General features: G+C 41.0%; 1 protein-coding gene across 1 annotated transcript in view; it reads left to right on the forward strand.

Moving 5' to 3' along the window:
- The first annotated feature begins 1,859 nt into the window (after positions 1-1,859).
- Positions 1,860-20,711, forward strand: part of St8sia6 (ST8 alpha-N-acetyl-neuraminide alpha-2,8-sialyltransferase 6) — a 112,574-nt gene continuing 93,722 nt past the window's right edge. Inside the window, exons 1-3 of the mRNA XM_047519898.1 lie at positions 1,860-2,178; positions 2,219-2,402; positions 2,911-3,009. Coding sequence (XP_047375854.1) covers positions 1,860-2,178; positions 2,219-2,402; positions 2,911-3,009 — 602 coding nt within the window. The remainder of the gene's footprint in view (positions 2,179-2,218; positions 2,403-2,910; positions 3,010-20,711) is intronic.

Here is a 20,711-nt window from a genome sequence, read left to right on the forward strand (position 1 = left end):
TTCACTGATTAGACCCTTTTTTTAAAAAAATAACTTTATCTTATTTGTTTATTTTTTTATGTGGTGCTTAGGATTGAACCCAGTGCCTACCATATGCTAAACAAGTGCTCTACCACTAACCCAAAACCCTGGACTTCATTGATCAGACATTTGTTGGTTAACTACTATGTGCAAAGTTCTAATTTGTTTTCAACCAAATATTTTTAGAGTGTGTGCAAAATTAACAGAAAGGGACTAGGTAACCTTGTATTTCTCTTCTTGACATGTTATTTTTCTTGTGACAACTCTCTGGTGACAGCTTTATTTGACTTTCTAGTCAACTTGCTCCCCGAAGTTGCTTTACATTGGTCTCCTTCAGGGTAAGACCTCATGCCTCTTAGAGATTCCAGTAGAAATCTAAATATTTTTGTTACTTTGAAAAGTAATTCATTAATGTCAAACTCATTAAAGGTTTTTAAAGTTTTAACCTATTCATAATGCTTTTATAAAGGTATTCCCAAGACGGTGAAGTCCAAGGGATGCTTTTGGAAAAAAAAAATCTCAAATTTATATTAAAGTAGAATGATCTTGTGTGCCCTCATATAACCACTGAGGTCTGTGCTTTATTGATGTTTCCCAACCATAGCTAGCTTTTAACTTGTGATCCTCCTGCCTCACCTCCTGAGTCACTGGGATTACAGGCATGGGTCACCTCACAGTGCAGAGTAGAGAAAGAAAGAGAGGGGTGGGGTGGGGGTAGCGGGGTGGGGCGAGGGGGAGACAACAAACTGTTTCTTGCCTCTTCTTTTGAGGGTTCTCACCCATCATGAGAAATCTACCCTTATGACCTTGGAAAGGCCCATATCGCCCAACCCATCACATTGGGGATTAAGGTTGCAACACATGAATTTTGGAGGGGTGCCAACGTTCAATCCATAGCGGCGATGAAAGAAAAAATTTGTAGACAAATTTAGATGTTTATTTGAGCAAACAGCATCCACTCAGGCACCACTCAGAATCAGAAGCGATTGGGTGAGCCCAAGTCAGCAGTGTGAGTGAGCACCCAGCTTTTATTCGGGAATCACAGAGGCTTAGTAGAGAAATCACCTTATTGGCTGACTATATCTAGGTGGTTGCCTTATTTGGATGTGATGTGATGAGTTGGCTATCTATGATTGGCTGAAACCTGATTGCGTGTGACTGGCTGAAATTTATGAGGTCGTGATAGTCTTAAATTAGGTTCCTTGTTAGGTAGGCGCTGAAAGTACAGGGAGAGCCTCAGGCTAATGAGCTTTTTAACAGAAGAAGGCCAACTTTTTCTGGAACTTGTCAGCTAGGATATGGGCTCTGAGGGTTATAGGATCTCTGTCACTTCTTCTCAGTTCTGCTTTTGCAGAACAAAAAACAGCCATAGGTCACACAGCCTCATATGGTCATCAATAGTACAAAATAGTGCAAAATAGTGGACACGGAGGTAAGTGTTCCAATAAAACTATTTACAAAGACAGGCAGGGGGTGGATTTAGTCCTCGGAAGTTGTTCGCCCACCGCTAAAGATTTCCTGGCCTCTGGTATCAATGAGCCGGCATTTAAGTAAGGGAAAGTTACTGTTTCCACGCACTGCTGTGTTCCATCCAATAACCACCAAGTCCCTGGCAGCCTTTAATGCGTGGGAGGATCCAGTAGAGCGACTCCACAGTTTTCGAAGTTTCTGAAGTGGGCCCTTTTTTCTTTCCCCTTTCGCCCCTCCAAGTCCACCTTCTTGGTCTCTGAGACGCAGACCAAGTTGTGGTGTGATTAGGTAGGTTGCGTGGGCTTCAGAGGAGCCACGCGGGCACTCAGAAGAAGGTGAGGGCGCGGAAAAGTTAAAGCCCAATCAGCATGGAGTTGAGATCCGCGCCCCAACCTTCAGGTGACCCCGCGCGGTGGCGGCAGAGGCAGCGGCGGCTGCAGCGACCAGAGCCCGCAGCAGCTCCGAGCGCCTCCGGGAGGACAGGCGGCGAGCTCGGTGAATCGTCATCTGCCAGTGGAGCGCCGAGCTTCGGCGGGCCGTGGCTGGGTGGGCGAAGAGAGCGAGCCAGGACACAGCTTCTTTTCTCTCCCCGCCAAGACTGTGCAGGCTGGGCTCGGGGCGCCCAGAGTGTGCGGGCCCTCGCTGCGCGCTGTCGTCGCCCCTCGCCGCCGCCTTTGAACACTGGGGGTGTGCGTGGCTACGGCCGTGGTGGTGGCGGCGGCGGCAGCGGCGGGAGTAGCGAGTCGGGGCCGCCCCGGCTACGCTTCGCCCGGGCACCGGCGGCGGCGGCGGCGGCTCCCATGGCTCAGGATACGGCCGGGGTGCGCGTTGCTCGCCCTGCTTTCCAGCCTGCTACTATTGCTGCTGCTGCGCCTGCTCTGGTGCCCCACCGACGCGCCCGCCCGCTCCAGGTAATCCCCGGCCCCTGCCGATCGACCTGAAGGTCCCGCGCATCCTTGCCGTGCGTCCCGCCGTGCGCCTTGGGAGCTCTGGGCGCAGATCAGCTCGCCTTGGGCGCGCAGACTTTTGGTCGCTACGGGAACAAGCCGATGGGCAGCGGCTGCCTAGGGGAGGGGTGGGGCGGGGGACGGGTGACTTGGATCGGTGGGCATCGCAATGGGTGGTGAGGGACCTCTCAGTGTGGTGGGGGCTCCAACGTGCATCGCTGTGGGTGAGAGAGCTGCGGAGCAGCACCTGCCGTCGGGTTTCCCACCAGCCTCCCGGGCTCTCCATTCTGGTCTTTGCTTTCCTTCCCTGCCCTTCCTAAGGCGTTTCCAACTCGGTGGTTGGGGAACTGTCCCCGGAGTCGGGGTGCGCAAAGATGCCCTGGTCAGGTTTGGAGCGCAACGCACGACCTGCCAGCCAACAGCTCCCTGTGAGGTCTAACAACTTAGTTTTTTTTTTCTCTTGGTGGTGCAGGCTCGTGGTGGAGGAAAGCGAGCAGAATAACCACGGTACCTCCCCGGCGCTGAGGATGCTCAAGAGCCCCACCACCCCGGTACCGCGCACCACAAACAGGTACACCTGAGACGCCGAGGGGCGGGCGGGCGAACTCCTGGGCCAGACCAACTAGCTTGAGCTGTCAGCTTGGGATGACAAGATTGAGTGAATGTGTGTGTGAGAGAGAGGGTATGTGTGTATTACTCTGAGCAACTCTTGACGCTCCCTCAACCTTTTAAAGTCTGCCCCCTCCATGTGAAGTGTTGAGTACTGTTTGGAAAACCCCCTCCCGCTAGAGATGTTGCTTCTCCTGGTTTCTGAGGGATTTAGGTTTTTTCATCCTCTATGCTTTAAAGTGTACCATTATTAAGATTCAGATTTGGAGGATTGGAATTCTTGGGTGTGCTGCAAATGTTTTCTCCTTGGTGAAATGAAGACCTGAATTTTTTTCTTTATCATTCATATGAATATTTATATATATAGACAATAATGATTTGGTTTTTCTATTTTTTCTGATCATAAAAATAATACAACTCAGTGCAGAAAGTTAGACAATAAGAAAAATATATAAAAGAAAATAATTCACTAAGTCCCAGCACCCAGAGACTCCATTCATATTGCTGTTTTCTTCCAGTAGTCTCTGCCATAATACACATATTTTAAAATTCAGTTGAGATTGTACTTTGTGTTTCACCTTTTCCCCTAAACAATTGTAAACCTGTACATTTTTATAAATTTTGTCCCCAAACATGGCTTTTGATTATTGTATAACTCATCATAGGACTCCCTAATTTATTTAACTGTTTTTGATTTTAGACATTCAGGTTGTTTCCTGGTTTTGTTTTTTTTTTTTTTTTTTGTATGTAAATCTTTATCTTTGTTCCAAATTAATTCCCCAGAATGAACTGATAGAAGTTGGATTATTAAGTCAAAGAGTATGTGCATTTAAGGTTCTAAATCACATTTCCAATTGCTTACTAGAAAGATCGAATCCATTTATGCTTTCACTAACAGAATATACTGCTTCGTTCCTCAGCATTGCTATTATTATTATTGCAATCTTTTACTGTCTCTCTTCCTCATATCTCTTGCAAATCCCTTTTCCTCTATGTATCTTTCTGTGTATTCTTGGCTCTGGGACCACCTTAATCTTCTGATTGCATGACTGGAGGCTCCCTCCTCTGTAGCTCTGACTTGGCACTATGAAAGTCTGGAAGTACCTGGAAGAAACTCCAGAGTGAGGAACAACACAGCCAGATCTAATCCCCTGTTGTAATGTCATAGGGTACTAGAGGCACTAAGGAATCCTGAAGGAACAAAAGCTTGTGAAAAAAATTTGGCCTATAGTTCTATTATATGCAGCTTTGTGTGTGCAGATGGGTAACTTTCTCAGTGAACTGGGGCATTTCATTTTCTCTCAAGTCTTTTAACTATTACACATCCTGGGCATTCTGCTTTGGGAAAGTTTGAAAGCCTGTGGTCCCAGGTCTTTTTGTGTATGTGTGTGTGTGTGGTAATTTTTGATGAATTTTTTCAGTTTCTTTTGGCACACTTCTTTTCTACTTGGCATAATTCTTGAACTAATATAGGTAATTCATATTTTTTTGAGTGTGGTCAAATTTTTTCATTTATACCATAGTGCTGTGTTAGTAGAAATCTCTTTGTCTTTTGATCTGTTTTATATCTCCTTTATGACTTATAATTTTGATCACTTATGTATCAGGGAAGCAAATTTTAAGTACCATACTACTTGGTTGTGTAGAGAAATTGCAATTTCTGAATTTTTCTGTAACTGGTCTGATCGTTCTCATTAATGGTACTAATAAGAGGAGCCCAAAATTAATGAACTCTTTTTTGGGGCCAGACACTTATCTAAACTCTTATTAACTCTTTTAATCTTTAGAAATAGTGAGTGAAACCAGTATCTTTTATAGATGAGGAAACTGAAACACTGAGAAATTAAGTAAATTACACAAAGTTAAAGATTTCCAAACTGTGCCACTAGCAATCAAACCCAGGGCACATGGACCCAGAATCCCACACCCTAATCTCTTTGCAGTGCAGTCTTTTATGGGTGCTAGGCCAGTTGTGTATGTATGGATGCTTAAAACTCTTTCTGGTACTATTGACTCTCCCTGAGAACAAATGATTCATATCTCAGATTTTTTCCAATATCTCTTCTCATTTAAAAATGACATCTAGTTGGGTGGGACAGCACTCACCTGTAATTCTAGTGACTCAGGAGGTTGAGGTAAGAGATTCCAAAGTTCCTGTTTCAGAATGAAAAATAAAAAGGACTGGGGATTTAGCTCAGCTGTAGAGCACCCTGGGTTCAAAATTGCTAGGCATGGTGGCATGCACCTGTAATCCAACTTGGAAGACTGAGGCTCTGGAGGTTAAAGTCAGTCTCAGCAGAAGTGAGACACTAAGCAACTCAGTGAGACCCTGTCTCTAAATAAAATACAAAATAGGGCTGGGGATGTGGCTCAGTGGTTGAGTAACCCCGAGTTCAATCCCTAGTACCAAAAAAAAAAAAAAAAAAAAATGGTACACTTTAACTCCTCTGGTCTTAGAGTGATGTCACCCCTTTTCTATCTGGTAGACAGGCACCCTGTCAATAGCCAGGTATGAAATCCTGTGCAGCTTGTAGTTCCTTCTTTTTTGGTCAGGCATTATACCTGTTAGTACTTCCTAGCTATCTGAGTGCCCACTGATGCTATAAGGGACCCTGATGAATGGTTTCTTTTGCTCCTTTTCTAGATTGTCACTTTTGACCTTTTCTACAATACTATCTCACTCAGCTCTAACTAGCTAGTTCCACAGTCTCTCAGCCATTTGCCCCATCTAACCTAACCATCATTGTTTCAGTAAATTATCAGGGCCTCCCTCCCCTCTACTCCACTAAGCAGATGGGACCCTACTCAAAGTTAATTTCAAAATAGGGCACTGTACAAGAGGTGATCTATTTCCAGAATCTTAATAGAAGGATGCAAAAACCTCCTTTCCCTTTGTTATCGAACTTGATGTTACTTTGTTATTGCCCTCACCTGTTTCTCACCAAGCCCAAACTCTCTTCTACCTTTCTGTCTCTTCCTCCCACCCGTACTCAATGCTAGCAGTGTGCAGGCTCCCCTCTGCTTCATGTTTTCTTTGTCATGACTCAAATACAAGCCTTAATGGTAATTGTGGGGGCCAGGGGAAAGGAACTAGGAAAACTCAAGGAGCTGTGTCTTCCAGGTCAGGTGGTTAATGTGCTAAAGGAGGAGAATAAGAGAAATTTGAAAAAAATCTCCTCTTGGAGCTGAAGCAAATTTTGCTTGTCTAGAGTAGAATATTAACTTATTCTTCTTTCTCTGCATTCTTTCTGTAAAACACTCTTATTTTCTCCATCAACTCCCCAAAGAGGTTTCTAAATGCTTCTAGGAAACACATGTATGAAGAAAGACAAAAGAACCAGGACTGGTGGCCCATACCTGTAATCCCAGCGGCTCGGGAGGCTGAGGCAGGAGGATGTTGAGTTCGAAGCCAGCCTCAGCAAAATGAGGTGCTAAGCAACTCAGTGAGACCCTGTCTCTAAATAAAATACAAAACAGTTCTGGCAATGTGACTCACTGGTCAAGTGCCCCTGTGTTCAATCCTCAGTACCAAAAGAGAGAGAGAGAGAGAGAGAGAGAGAGAGAGAAACATATTAATAGTTTTAAAAATATCCCATTACAATGGATTCTTTCTCTTCCAAATAAACTTTGTCATTGTCAAACAAACAGCTTTTGGATTTAGGTCTTAATTCTCTTGTATCTCCGTGTCCTTTTTCCTTTATGTTACCTTTTTATTTTAAAATATTATTTTTTCCCAATGTAATGTCTTGAAGTGCCTGCTTGATTTATTTATGTAATTTCTTCCTTTTGTAAAATGATATTTAATACTATGAATTTTCCCTTGAATAAAGCTTTGGATATTTATTTATTTATTTACGTATTTTTAGGTACTGGGAATTGAACCCAGTGGTGCTTTCCGCTAAGCCCCATTTCCAGTCCTTTTTACTTTTTATTTTGATACATTCTCACTAAGTTGCTGAGACTTGCCTTGAACTTTCAGTCCTCCTGCCTCAACCTTCCTAGTCGCTGGGATTACAGGCATGTGCCCCCAATGCCCAGCTCTATTTATTTATTCATTTATTTATTTGCACTGGGAACTGAACTCAGGGCCTCCTGCATACTAGGCAGGCACTGTACCTCAAGCTACTTTACCAGCCCTAGACTAACTCCTTCAGTTTGAATGCATAGTGTTCATGTTTTAAAAAATATATTCCAAATTGTTTGGCTACATTTAAATTTTTTGTTTTATCTCCATTATTATTTTGAAGATGATTTTAAATTTCTACATAGTGAATTTTTTCTTAAGAATTTAACTTTAAAATAGTATTAATTTCATTTTTTATTATGAAAGAAATCCAATAAAAGGATGCTATGACAGCATAGCACAAGTGAGTTCCCAAATATCCAATTATTAGAAACGAGGAGTTGAATTATTGTGCAGCTAATGAAATGATGAGCACAAGCCGGGTAAGTAGCTAATCTGGAGTTCCCACTATGGGAACTATCCAGGTCCTGGCCATGGTTCAGTACCTTTGAGTGGCAGTTGTTCATTCTGGCTTAAACATCACTGATGATTTAGGATCCTGTAGCTGGCTAGGGCCTCTGGACAGCAGTAACTATTCCTTGAAGTCTTGGTTAGTGGGTGCCCGTTTTGACTCATCTGGGATGACTGGACATTTACCCGCCACCTACCATCTGTTTTCCTGGAGAGATTTGCCTGCTATTTCCCTTAGTGACCTTTCTCTCCCTTTCTCTCCCTCCTTTTTTCCTGCAGAGGAACCTGAACTTGTCCCTATTTGAGAACTGGGGCGAGGCAGAGGGCGGACAGCAACTGTGTTATGTTCCCAGTCCCATTATTGTAAGGTGTGTCATTGTAGAGGTTTCATTTGTGTGTTTATGTTTTTAGATGAACACAGAGAAAAGGAAAATTGCCTGTCATTTCAATACTTAAAAAAATGGCATTTCAGGACTGGGATGTAGCTCAGTGGCAAAATGTTTGCCTTGCATTCACAAAGCCATGGGTTTCTCCCCCAGTTCCAAAAAGACTCCCACCAACAATAATAATAATAGCAATAAGATTAAAAAAAGAAAAACACAAAACACAAAAATGGCATTTCACATTTTGTTATATTTTATATGCATTTATCTAATAGTTTTGCTATGTATATTTTGATATGGTTTAGGAATTTTTTGTAAAACAACATTTGAGTGACTATAGGCTCCTGCACACATTTGATTATTGGATAAATTCTTACAAATGGAGGAGCTGCACCAGAAGACATGAAATTTTAAAATGTTGCCATGATTATTCCAACTATTTTCCCAATGGTCGTTGGTTGTTCCAAATTCTCCCACTTTTAGAAGTATGTGAGAGTGACTATTGACTCTCTTTTCAGTACTGTGTATTGGATTTTTTTTTTTTCATTTTTTTCTAATTTATCTTCAAGATGAAAAATTTGTGTCTTAATTTTTATTTGTTCACCATTTTCCTTGTGAGTGTGTGTGTGGTACTGGAGATTGAATATAGGACTTGGCACATGGTAGAAAGCATTCTACCACTTAGCTATAACCCAGACCTTTTTAAATTTCATTTGGACACAAGGACTCCCCAAGTTGCCCAGGTTGTCTCTGAACTTGTTATCTTCCTGACTCAGCCTCCCAAGTAACCAGAATTATAGGGGTGTGCCACACGGGTGACTCATTGTGCTTAATTTTAAAGATATTTGCTGGCCATTCATAGTTTTTTTCCTAAATTGACTTTTTATATCTTTGCCGGTCTTTCCACTAAGATATTTTATTTTATTATTGATTTTCAAGGTATATATAAATTTCAAGATATATATAATATATAGTTATACATATATTAAAAGTATAACAATTGACTTTTATTTACCATACACTTAAATTATCTTATGGTTTAGTTAACATTTAATTGTGATGATTTTCTGCAGAGATTTTTCAATCTTCCTGTTGTCATATCCCTTATATTTACTTTTATCAATTCAACTTTTAAATATATACATTTCTACTACCCTGAAATAAGTGTATATCCTTTTACACCGTGTTTGTGTGGTGTTATAGATTGAACCCGGGGCCTTGCATATGCTAGCAAGTGCTCTGTCATTAAGTCACATCCCCAACCCAACCCTAATTTTTAAATATTTAATTTGAGTATATTTAAATCAATTCTTTTTCTTCTGAGAATTTATTTTGGCATGTAGCAAAAGGGATGTTTTTTGGTACTGGGGATCGAACCCAGCAGTGAGTTTACCACTGAGCTACATCCTCAGCCCTTTTGATTTTTTTATTTTGTGGCAGAATCTCCCTAAGTTGCTTAGGGCCTTGTTATATTGCTGAAGTTAGCCTCCTGTGATCCTCCTGTCTCAGCCTCCTGAGTTGTTGGGATTACAGGAAAGGGTCACCACGCTGGCAGGACTTTTTATTATTTTATTAAATTAAATAAAATTTTATTTATTATTTTGACAAATATAATTATCAATAAACTATTATTTGAGAATTATTTTTAAATTTAAGTCAAGTTACTGCTTAAAAATCTAAAACTACGATTTAGATTCTCTTTTCAGTGCTTGAAATTTACCATTTTAAGGGATCCTCTCCCCATTTCTTCAGTTTTTTTCTTCTTTGATTCCTTTCTTCATCAGTTGGCATAAATCTTCCAACATTTTTAGCACTGAAATGTGGATGACAGTCTTTCTGAAACTTTAGATATTTTTCATACCTGAGTACTAAGCTATTGGTACTGGTTTTTTTCTTCTTAAAACTTTTGTAGACCGTGGTCCCTGATTTCTGGCATTTAAGGACTTTGAAAGAGAAATAAAAGCAATCTGACTTTTATTTCTTCTAAAGTAATTGGTTTATTTGTTTTACTGGATCCTGACGTTATTTTTTCTTTAGATTTAATGTAAAGTTCATAGCAATATGTCTACACAGGGGTCTCTTCTGACTAATTTTGTCTGTCTTTTTAATCACCTGGCTCAGTTAGTTTTAAATTCAGAAAAAAAAATGTTGGAATGAGTTTGATGATTGTAGTGTTCCGCATGTTCAGGTAGTGCTTAGTGAAGCGGATCTTCATGCTGTGTCTCTCTCTCTCTATCGCCTATCTCTGTCACTCTCCCTCTTCCCCACCACTCCTTCCTCTTGTAAACTACTTTATTTCTCTTTCAGACTTCTGTTTCCTTTGTCCTTTTCCCCTTTCCCTGAGATGGCTTCTCAAATGTGTCCTCTTTGTTAGCAGGAAGTTTGTTTGTTTTTTTTTTTTGGTAGTATCAGTTCTGGGTTATGCCCTATGATTATATAAGTACATTGTAAATATAATACATACATAAGTAACTATAAGTACATTGATTTTATTTTCATTCTTTAAGAATTTTTTCTTTCAGGCTATACCTATCATATGAGTTTACATCTCAAAAAGCATCTGAGTAACTTTTTAAGTCTCACTTTTTTTTTTTCTTATTTTATGTTTTCTTGTATTTCCTGAAAACACAAAATTCATTCTTTCTAAAGATTTCTTCTGTTTCTTGTAGGTAAATATTTTTCAAAAGCACACACTTTTCTATCCACTTGAAGAATCATATCCTCCTCTTAAAGTGCAGCATCTTTTCATAAGTTTTACAAATTTTTGTTTGTTTAATTTAGATGTCCCCAGTGAGGAGGCCTCTTTCTGGCAGTATGTCTGTCAAATTTGGAGGGACTCCTTGCTGGCCACTCCAGGGCCTGAAAGAATCTTTCTCTGAGCATATGTCAAAGGAAAGGCTGAACCCTCAAGTTTTGAGTTTGTTTTTAATTGTGATAAAATACACATAACATAAATGTTACCAATTTGAATTTCTAGCTACCAGACCCAAAAGCTGTCTCTTGTTCTTACATCTTGGTCTCAGACCTGTCAGAAAGTTCGAGTGTACCTGGGTGATCTTTATCACCCTGGATTTCTGCTGCTGCTCAGAACCATGCATGACAAATGTAACTCAAAACCCCTGAGGCTCCCTGGGTATCTGCCAGCCACTTCATGTCCCAGGGTGTGATGACTGATTGGTTCCCTTACCCATTTCTGTCTCCTCCTTTAGTGTTGCCATGTAATGTGATACAATATAATTTAATATAACACGATTTTATATATATAATATATTATATTATATACAATATAATATAACATAATATAATATAATTGAGGTACGATCTCAAGAGACTATAGAAAGAGTAATAGAAATGGTAGGACAGCACTCAAAAGCCCTTCCTGCCATGGGAAGCAGGGCCCTCCGGGTGGAAGAAGCCATCTGATTTTCTAGTTCAAGGCAAACTCTGTTCTCAGGTAGAGAAAGGCAGACAGACAGTGGGAGAAGCCTTTCTAGTTTTTTCTCCCTGGACCTCCTTTGTTTCTGAGGTGGAAATTTGCATCTGCTCCTGGTAATTCCAACAACGTGCTTCCACCTGTGTTCTTGTGCATATTATCTCTTCCTTGAACTAGTCAAATTTCGGAAGCAGCAGATCGGTTGCCATCCAAATGTATGCTTGTCATTTTGTGTAGACTTGTGTACATTGATAAGAATGTAAATAGTCTGCAAGAGGGAAGATCATGCTCTACTGTCATACCGCAAGTTGTAATAATGTTTTATTTGACATTTTTCTGTTGTATATGTTCGCACTGGGATCATAACTGCAGGCTTCAGAAGATTCAAGATGAGCATGAACTAGAACTTGGAAAAAGGACCATATAACTAAACATCACTCCAGAGCAGCTAATTTTTACCCTCTTCCCCTTTCCTCTGTACCCCACCCCACAAATAGATGAAGGTTATTGGGTTTTATTTCTGAGACCAGTAAAAGCTTTTTCACTTTCGTGTCTTTTCTTCTTTGCTTTTAGAAGTAATGATACTGATGTGTTCTGATTTTTAAAATTCAGAATGCTTTAAGGTTGCCTTGAGTCTGGTTTCTGAAATACTTTGAAATGAGGCTTGAAAACTTGCATTCTTTTTCTACTTCCTAATTCTCTGTTTTAGTTATAACCCTTCTCTTTTAAGGCGTAGAGGGATTCTCCTCCATTCTCTTGGTTTTCTCCTTGCTTTCCCTGTGGTTTGGACGTAGGTTCACTGTAGCCTCCCTAATTGGCATTTTTTCATCTCTGGTTTCCATGTCACCTGTTTGACTACCCTGTTCCGGAAAAGCTGTAGGATGCGTGTGTTTGGGGCAGCAGATGCAGAGAGAGGGCTTCAAAACATGGGCTATAGTCACTGCTGGGGCTTCTACAGGGTCATCGGCATGTGGACAGAAGAGCCAGGGCAGCTTGAAGGACATAGAGAAACGTCCTCCTATTCACTTTACTTTGTGGCTGGATGAGTAGGGCAGGAGTTTATAAGAAATGGTCTCTGAATGACTCACCTACCACTTCAGAGGTTGTTGGAGGTGGATTTTTATTTTCCACCAGACTCAGAACACAGTCTATTTAATGTCCCTTGGAATCATGGGGTATGGATTCCCAGAACCCCCTGAATCCACCCATGCTCAAGTCCCTTATGTAAAAAGGTATAACTTTTCCATATTATATACACACATCCTCACATTTCTTTGTCATCTACCCATTACATATAATACATAATAAAATTTAAATGCTATATATGTAGTTGTTGTACCATATCCTGTAAGGAATAATGACAAGAAAAAAATCTGTATGTGTTCAGCACAGACACAGTTTTCTCCCCCATGGTTGAATGGATCTGCAGATAGGGGACCCACAGAGACTGAGGGCCAGCTACCCTGACTTGACTACACGTCTCTGAGTCTAGGATGCTTCTTTACACAACTGAGGGACAACATCTCAGTAAACAGTACTGTTCACAACACATGTCCGAGCGAAGGTGGTTCCATTTCAACGCCAATCCTGGTGATCTTAATGTGGTGTGGCTATGTGTGAGTTCACTGTTGCCTTGATAGACATTTTCTTGAGCCATCAGGCATTAGGATGAATTTGGAAGAAGAAAAACCCTGGCTGTCTATGGGAGGGGTGATGGAGATCCAATAAGGCAGGGTAGAGGGAAGCACCCACGGGCTGGGAAATTGGGTGCTACCAACAGAAATAATGAGAGTGGTTTGGGCACAGAAGAAAGGATATGAAGGGAAGAGGAAGTGAATGGATGTTCTCCTCTGCCAGGGACGGCAGTTCTAGTCACTGGTTCTCAGTTGCACTGTGGTTTAAGGGTGCAAGGATTCTACAAGCTCGTATTTGGAGGCAGAGAGAAAAGCTTCCTAAAGAGGCTTTGGGGAAAAACTTAAGAAAAGTGCTTTTATTTCTAGATGCCTTGTTTTGTGGCTGCTTGTGTCATTAAGATGGTTATTAAATATATTTATCTTTACATACTTAGGATGCTAACTTGTCCAGAGCAGCTAAGTTCATCTTTTTTACACTTTTAGATTAGAAAAAAAATTTTTTTCCATCAAGTACTGAGAAGGCTCGTACATGCCGTAGATAGTATCTTGGGAACATTTATATCCATGACTATAATTATTTCTAAAGATAATTTCATAAGGCACAACCTGTTATTTTGCAATGATTGTAAAATAATTTCCATTATCTAGTTAGTTAGTTATTGTTGTTATTGCAGAATACATTGAAATTCTTTAATATGTAATTTTATAACAGTAGCATCCAAAGAAATTGAGGTTGCAAAGGGATCTTTAATTTTGTAAATGATAAAAATCTCCCAGTGGTCGCTGGAACCTTAGTTGGAGTATAAGTGGTATCTCTTATGCTGTCTTTAAAGGACAAATCCATATTCCAGATATTCTCTTATGAAATTCTCATTGTATTATTTCCTTCCTTAATGGAATATAATATGTGATTCTCAAACTTGGTATTTGACATGTACTTTTTAAATTAATTTTTTATTTGTTCTGATTGGTTATACATGACAATAGAATGCATTTTGCCACATTGTACACAAATGGAGCATAACTTCTCTCCTTGTCTGCACATGATGCTGAGTCACAACAGTAGTGTAATCATACATGTATATAGGGTGGTAATGGCTCTCTCATTCTTCCATCCACTCCTCTCCTCACTCCCCTCTGTACAATCCAAAGTTCCTTCAGTCTTCACTGCCACCCCCCACCACTAAGGATCAGCATCCCCTTATCAGAGAAAACATTCGACCTTTGGTTTGGGGGGATTGGCTTATTGCACTTAGCATGATATGAAATGTACTTTTAATGCTGCAATATGTACTTTTTAATATCACAGTACTTTGTTACTTTAGGAGGACTCCTGTATCCTATATGTTTATGTTTATATTTGTCATCTAACATTATTATTTGCATGTTAAGTTTATGGGTATATTTTTGTGATTTTTTTTTTTGTACTGGGGATTGTGAATTCAGGAGTACTTAACCACCGAGTCACATACGTTCCCAGCCCTGTTTATCTTTCTATTTTTTGACACGGTCTTGCTAAGTTGCTTAGGGCCAAAGTTGCTGAGGTTGGCTTCAAACTTGCGATCCTCCTGCCTCAGCCTCCCTGAGCCACTGGGATTAGTCATGTGCCACGGAACCTGGCATATGTTTGTGATTTTTGACTTTGAAAATTCATTCAACATTTCTGTTTGTGGACACCAAGTATTTATGGGGGACTTTATGTCTGGGGGACATAAGGCAATGGGCTGTAGAACCGTGAGGCCTTTGTCTCTCTCTTTCATCACTGTATCCCCCCACTGTATGATCCAGATCTCCATCCAGCATGTGGGTATTTGCATCCTGTTGCCTTGTCTTCATAATGATCCTAGGCTATTGGAAGTACACTTTATCATTTTCAATGTAAAATAGACACTAGTGAGATTTACAGGATAAAATACTAGTGATAACAAAACCAGAGTTCATAGCTGTGTGCCGGTGTGTGAGTTTATGAAATAAAATGTTACAATAGGAAGAGAATGAATTAAGTCTGGAAGGTTGAAAACTCTTATCTTCAATGATTTCTTAAAGGCAGAACCAAGTATATTGACAAAGAATTTGAATAAAGAGGTGCGAAGTGTTGTGATGTTCCTACCAAGGACAATTATTCTTTAAATAAAAAAAATTCAGAGATTAGTGATGGTATAGCTGTTCAGTCAACATCCTTGCTTCCTTGGGGTTTTAGAACAGTCTTTGGAAAGTCGCAGATCAGTGAAAATTTTTTATTTTATTTTATTTTTTTTTTTGGTACGGGGGATTGAACCCAAGGGTCACTTAACCACTGAGCCCACATCTCTGGTCTTTTTATTTATTTATTTAATTTGGAGACAGGGTCTTGCTAAGTTACTTAGAGTTTTGCTAAGTTGCAAAGAGGCTGGCTTTGAACTTGCAATCCTCCTGCCTCAGCCTCCCAAGCCACCAGGATTACAGGTGTGTGCCACCAAGCCTAGCAGTGGAAACTTTTAATAAAAATGTAACTTTTGATAAACAATGATAAAAAAAAATGCATCTTCAAAGCAAAAAAAAAATTAGTGTTAGGTTTGTGCTGGGCTTCTTTTAGAAGATTCATGTAAACAAAAATGACATATTCTAAGCTAGAAATTTTCTACATAAATTTATTTATTTTATAATATATTACTACTCATGCATGAGAGCCTTAGGCTGGTCTCTTAGAAAAAGCTAGGACAACCTGAAAAATCCTGATAGTTTACAAAATTTTGAACATTGCATGAGCTTTTCTCCAGTTTTCTTAAGTGTGTTGTTTTCAAGAGACTATGACATGTATCACATTTAAGAGATTGTTTTATATTATCTTTACTCTGAAAACAATAAAATAAAATTTGGAATAGAGCTGCTGTTTGGAGATGATTTCAAATATGGAAATTTCAAATCATTTTTTTAATGTAGTCATGATTTTATTGAGTGCGACAGAATCTTTCAAATGAAATTAATTAAATTACTTAACACTTTTAGAGGTGAGATTTCCAGATGGTGGAGTGAGGATAGTCTTTTCAACAAATGATGTTGACACAATTGGATCTCTATATGTAAAAAGTGTCTTAGCCTGTTTTCTGCTGCTGTATTGGAGTATCACAGACCATAGACTTGGGAATTGACAAAGAGCAGAGATTGACTCAGGTTTCTGGAGGCAGGGAAGTCTAAGAGCATGTTGCTAGCATGCGGTGGGTGCCTTCTTGCTGTTTTATCTCAGCTTGGAAATAGGGGAGGGCAAGCATGTACATGAGAAGTGGACTTGTTTTATAACAATCTGTTTTTGTGATAACTATCCCAATCCCTGATAACAGTAATCCATTCATGAGGTCTCTGCCTCATAACCCAGTCATCTATTAGGCCCCACCTCCCAATATTCTTGTATGGAGGATGTGTTTCCAACACATGAATCTGGAGAACACATGCAAACTGTAACAATAAGTTTAGACCCTTACATCATGTTACCCCTACAAATCTCACACCATATTACTGCCCCCAATCTCAATGTTAAATCCATAAAACTTGTAAAAGAAAGCGGGAAAAATTTCTTATAACCTTGAATCAGCTAGGGTTTCTTAGATACAACACCAAAAGCATCCACAATACAAGAAAAATGGATACATTTATTTTAATTAAACATTTCTTTGATTCAACATACACCCATAAGAATATAAAAAGTCATCATAGACTGGGAGAAAAATATCTGTAAATCATATATCTGATAAAAGACTTGTATCTGGAATAAAGACATCTTTCAACTCCTAACAGGAAAATCAACAGTCCAGTTGAAAAATGAGCAAATTAAAAGAGAGATTTCACCACAGCAGATGTGTGCATGTGGGCATAGATAACCAACCCATGGAAGTAGGGTTGTGTGGTTGGGATATGCAGGGGATTTGATTGTTTTTTAAGAGCTCCAAATTTTGAAGATGTCTCTTTGGGTAAGCTTCAACAAGCTCCTAAGGTGAGACACAGACAGAATGTGCAGAGTTCTCCTTTAGCATTCAGATTTCTTACTTCTCCCCCTGATTTCTAGGCAGTTTGTGTCAGGGTTGACTTGCTCTTCAAGGTAGAAATGGGTCACCCAGATGTGAATACCCTGGATGCCACAGGGGGCATTGTATCGAACTCCATAGCTTCAAGGAGGTTTAGAAATTATTGAGCCAGGTTTTAACAGCTTTATATATATGACTTTATTTAATTCTCACAACAATGTTGTAGGATTAGCAATATTACCTTTTGCAAAAGGAGAAACTAAGATAGATGGGCTACAGTTAGGCCACACAACTGAATGGGGTTCTGTCTTCAGTCTCTGCTCCTTATGTTCTTAGAGAAACTGCAGGTGGAGAAACAGTGTTCAGTGGTAGCGTGTCCCATGGGAAATGCAGGGTGATTTTTTTCCCAACATTTAGGGATCTTGGGAGATGAAGATGGTAAGTGATTACTAATGACTTAGCCTTGCAGGAACAGAGGGAGGACCTCTGGGAGAGGTGGGGATGACAGAACTCATCCTGGAGGCAGTAGACCAACCAGAGATCTCTGAATTCCTTCAGTCTGGGAAGTCAGACTCACTGAATCAGATGTGCAGGAGCGACAAGGAATGCAGAATAAACTGCATGGAGAGGGCCACTTCAGTGGGCTATCCATATCCTCCTGGATGTAATCCAGGCCATTCTTTAAAAGAGCCACCAGAGAACTGACCTCAGCATGGGAGTTCTTGATGAATCTGAGATGTCAGAGTCACCCTAACCTGCATGGGGAGTTCAGAGAGCTCACACCAAATTTTAAAGGCCAAAGTTGTGTCTGGTGTCCACCTCCAGAAAGTGACTCTCTCATGTTAAATGAAACCTTAACCAGGTCAGTTAAGGTGCACTGAGACCCTGTTCTTCACTCACCCAAGCTGAAGTTAACCAACTCAGGCAGCTTCCCTCCTCTCAGCTTTATTTTATTTCTCTCTCTCTCTCTCTCTCTCTCTCTCTCTCTCTCTCTCTCTCTCTCTCTCTCCATGTGTGTGTGTGTGTGTCCTCCATGCAGTTACAGACACAGTCTCACTCTTTATTCCTATCAAGTATAGGCTTTGTTTGTAGGATCATACTGTTCTTTCAGGAAGTCCAAGGAGCAAGCACATCATCTCCATTCACTGTGATTTTCGTTAAGAGCAAGTTCCCTAAGAAAAGAATGATTCGTAACCAAGCAATTCTATCCCTACTCAGTCAAAAAGGTGATTTTCTTTTCTTTGAAAATATCCTTCCCAGCCACCGCACTGACTCCAACACACAGTCAAAGGTTATTAATGACTTCATTCATCCGTTCAGCGGATATTTATGCTGCAGGAGACCGGTGCTCTTATCTTAGAGTCTGGGCGCCAGGAAGGTGGATATGCAGGTGGGACCTAATTTGATTTTGGGGAAAACATCCTTCTTTCCTTAGGGAAGCAGTCACCAAGTTCAGCTCAACAGCATTTGTGGCAAAGCACATCAATCATCTAACCTCCAGAGATTTTCCATGCTTCTGACTTGGTCAGCCAGAGTGGCAGATATGTGGACACGTAATCCTGAAGAAGTGTTCCCTCCCTCTTCATCCAGGGAGGAAGAGGCAGCACATGTAATGACCACCCAGTGCAAGTGCTGTCTGGGAAATGTGCTCAGACCTGGAGAAGGGGAAGCCCCGGGGAGGGAGGCCACGGAAGCTAGGCAGGACATGGTGCCTGTATGTAGTCTCAAAATTGTAAGTTGAACTTCCATGAACAGACAAAGGGGGGCCTTGACATTCTCAGAATGAGAAAAGTCTTGGGGATGTAAGGACAAGATGGTTTATGATGTTGAAAAATCTTTCAGGATGGCTGCACCCCAGGATGTCAGTTGAGGGGTGATGGACCTGAGGCTGAAAGGTAGATGGGTTTGAAAACAAAGGAGAGCTCCTCGCTAAATAAGTCAGGTGTTGCTCACAGGTTGTGGGTTCCCAGGGAAGGATTTCTAGGAAGAGGGACACAAGAGGGTCTGAAATGTAGAGACGATTTGGATTAGTGTGAGTCGGGATGGCTGTACCAGGTACTAAAGGCAGGGGGAGCGGCAGGCCTGAGTCCTAGGTGCTCTATCCTGCTCACTACTCTGCTTCCAGACCCAGAGGTGGGTGCCTGGCTGAGCAGGTGCCTGCACCAAGGGTACCTGGCCTGATACCTTGGCCCTGCATCTGTTTGGGATCTGTTATGGTCTCCTGTGAACATCTTTCACTCTGAAGAGTTTGAACAAAAAGGAGAAGAAATTGAAAGAAGAGAGACCAATAATTAGGATCATCATGGCCCCAAATTAGGATGAGTCTGAGTTCATACCCACCTGTGGGGAATGGAGAGGAATTTAAAGACATGAATGAGGGGTCTGAATCCTCAGGTTTTGGTGGTTGAATGGAATGGTGTGTCAAAAGGAGCCTGCTGTCTAATGCAGTTATAGACAACATTAGTTCATTCAGGCAAAATACCACAGATTGGGTAGCTTTAAACATAGAAACTGAGTCACAGTCTGGAGGTTGGAAATCTAAGGTCTTGGGTCCATCTGAGGGCTGGGTAGGAAGGATATTTTCTAGGCCTCGCTCCTTGACTTGTAGATGGGCATCTCTTCCCCTTGTCTTCACATCATCTTTCCTGTGTGTCTGTGTCCAGCTTTCCTCTTCATATGAGGACACCAGTCATGTGACCTGTGTTCTCATTGTAACTTAGTTACCTTCTTAAAGGCACAACCTCCAAATACAGAGGTGGGTATTCTGAGGTAGCAGGGCTTAGGACATTGACAGATGCGTCTTGTGGGGGGCACACTTCAGACTATAACATGGAGACATAAATCAGTATCGATGAGTTCTATGAAGTCATTCATCCTGAGGAATCATAATGGGCTTGCCTGTACTTCCAGTGACCAGAGTTGATGTGATATTTGTACAGTGTAAGGGAAGCTTTCAAAGACTTTCATGGAAAGGATCCATGACCTAAGCTGAGGCAGCAGACCCTATCAGAGTTTTGGAAATTCAGATTTTCTCAAGGTGAATGCTGCTTCTTTGGCTTCCCCGGGCTCTGTTTAGCAGAGATAATCTGGGTGTCTGTGGGGTTAAGTGCGATATTTCGGGAATGTTCAGAGTCCAGTTGCTTAGAACTCTGGATGGTGTGTGTGTGTGTGTGTGTGTGTGTGTGTGTGTGTGTGTGCCCCCTGCATGTGAGAGAGTGTGTGTGCAATGTGCATGTGCACACATGTGATGGATGGAATCAGAAGGGCCTAGATTCTCACCTTTCCCCAGTCTGCCAGTCTTAATCTGTCCAGGCTATCATAAGAAAATACCAGAGCCTGGGTAACCTCAACAATAGCAATATATTTTATTGAAGTTCCAGAGGCTAAAATTCAAGATTGGGGTGCCTCTGTGGTTGGTTTCTGGTGAGGGCTTTCTTCCTGGCTTGCAGATGGCTGCCTTTTCCATGTGTGTCCATATAATGAAGAGAAAGAGAAAAATAGTTCCCCTGATGTCTCTCTAATCCTGTGCAATGAGGACCCCATCTTCATAGCTTCATCTAAACCTAATCACTTCCAAAGTCCCTGACTCCAAATAGCATCACATGGTGGGGAGTGGTGAGGCTTCAGCATAGGAACTTTGGGGAGAGACAAGTATTCGGTTCCTAACACCATCCTGTGCAATCTTGGGAAATTTACTTAACTGTCTCAGTCCAGTTGGGCTGCTATAATTAAATGCCTT

Source organism: Sciurus carolinensis, chromosome 12, assembly GCF_902686445.1.
Source record: "Sciurus carolinensis chromosome 12, mSciCar1.2, whole genome shotgun sequence".
Lineage (NCBI taxonomy): Eukaryota > Metazoa > Chordata > Mammalia > Rodentia > Sciuridae > Sciurus > Sciurus carolinensis.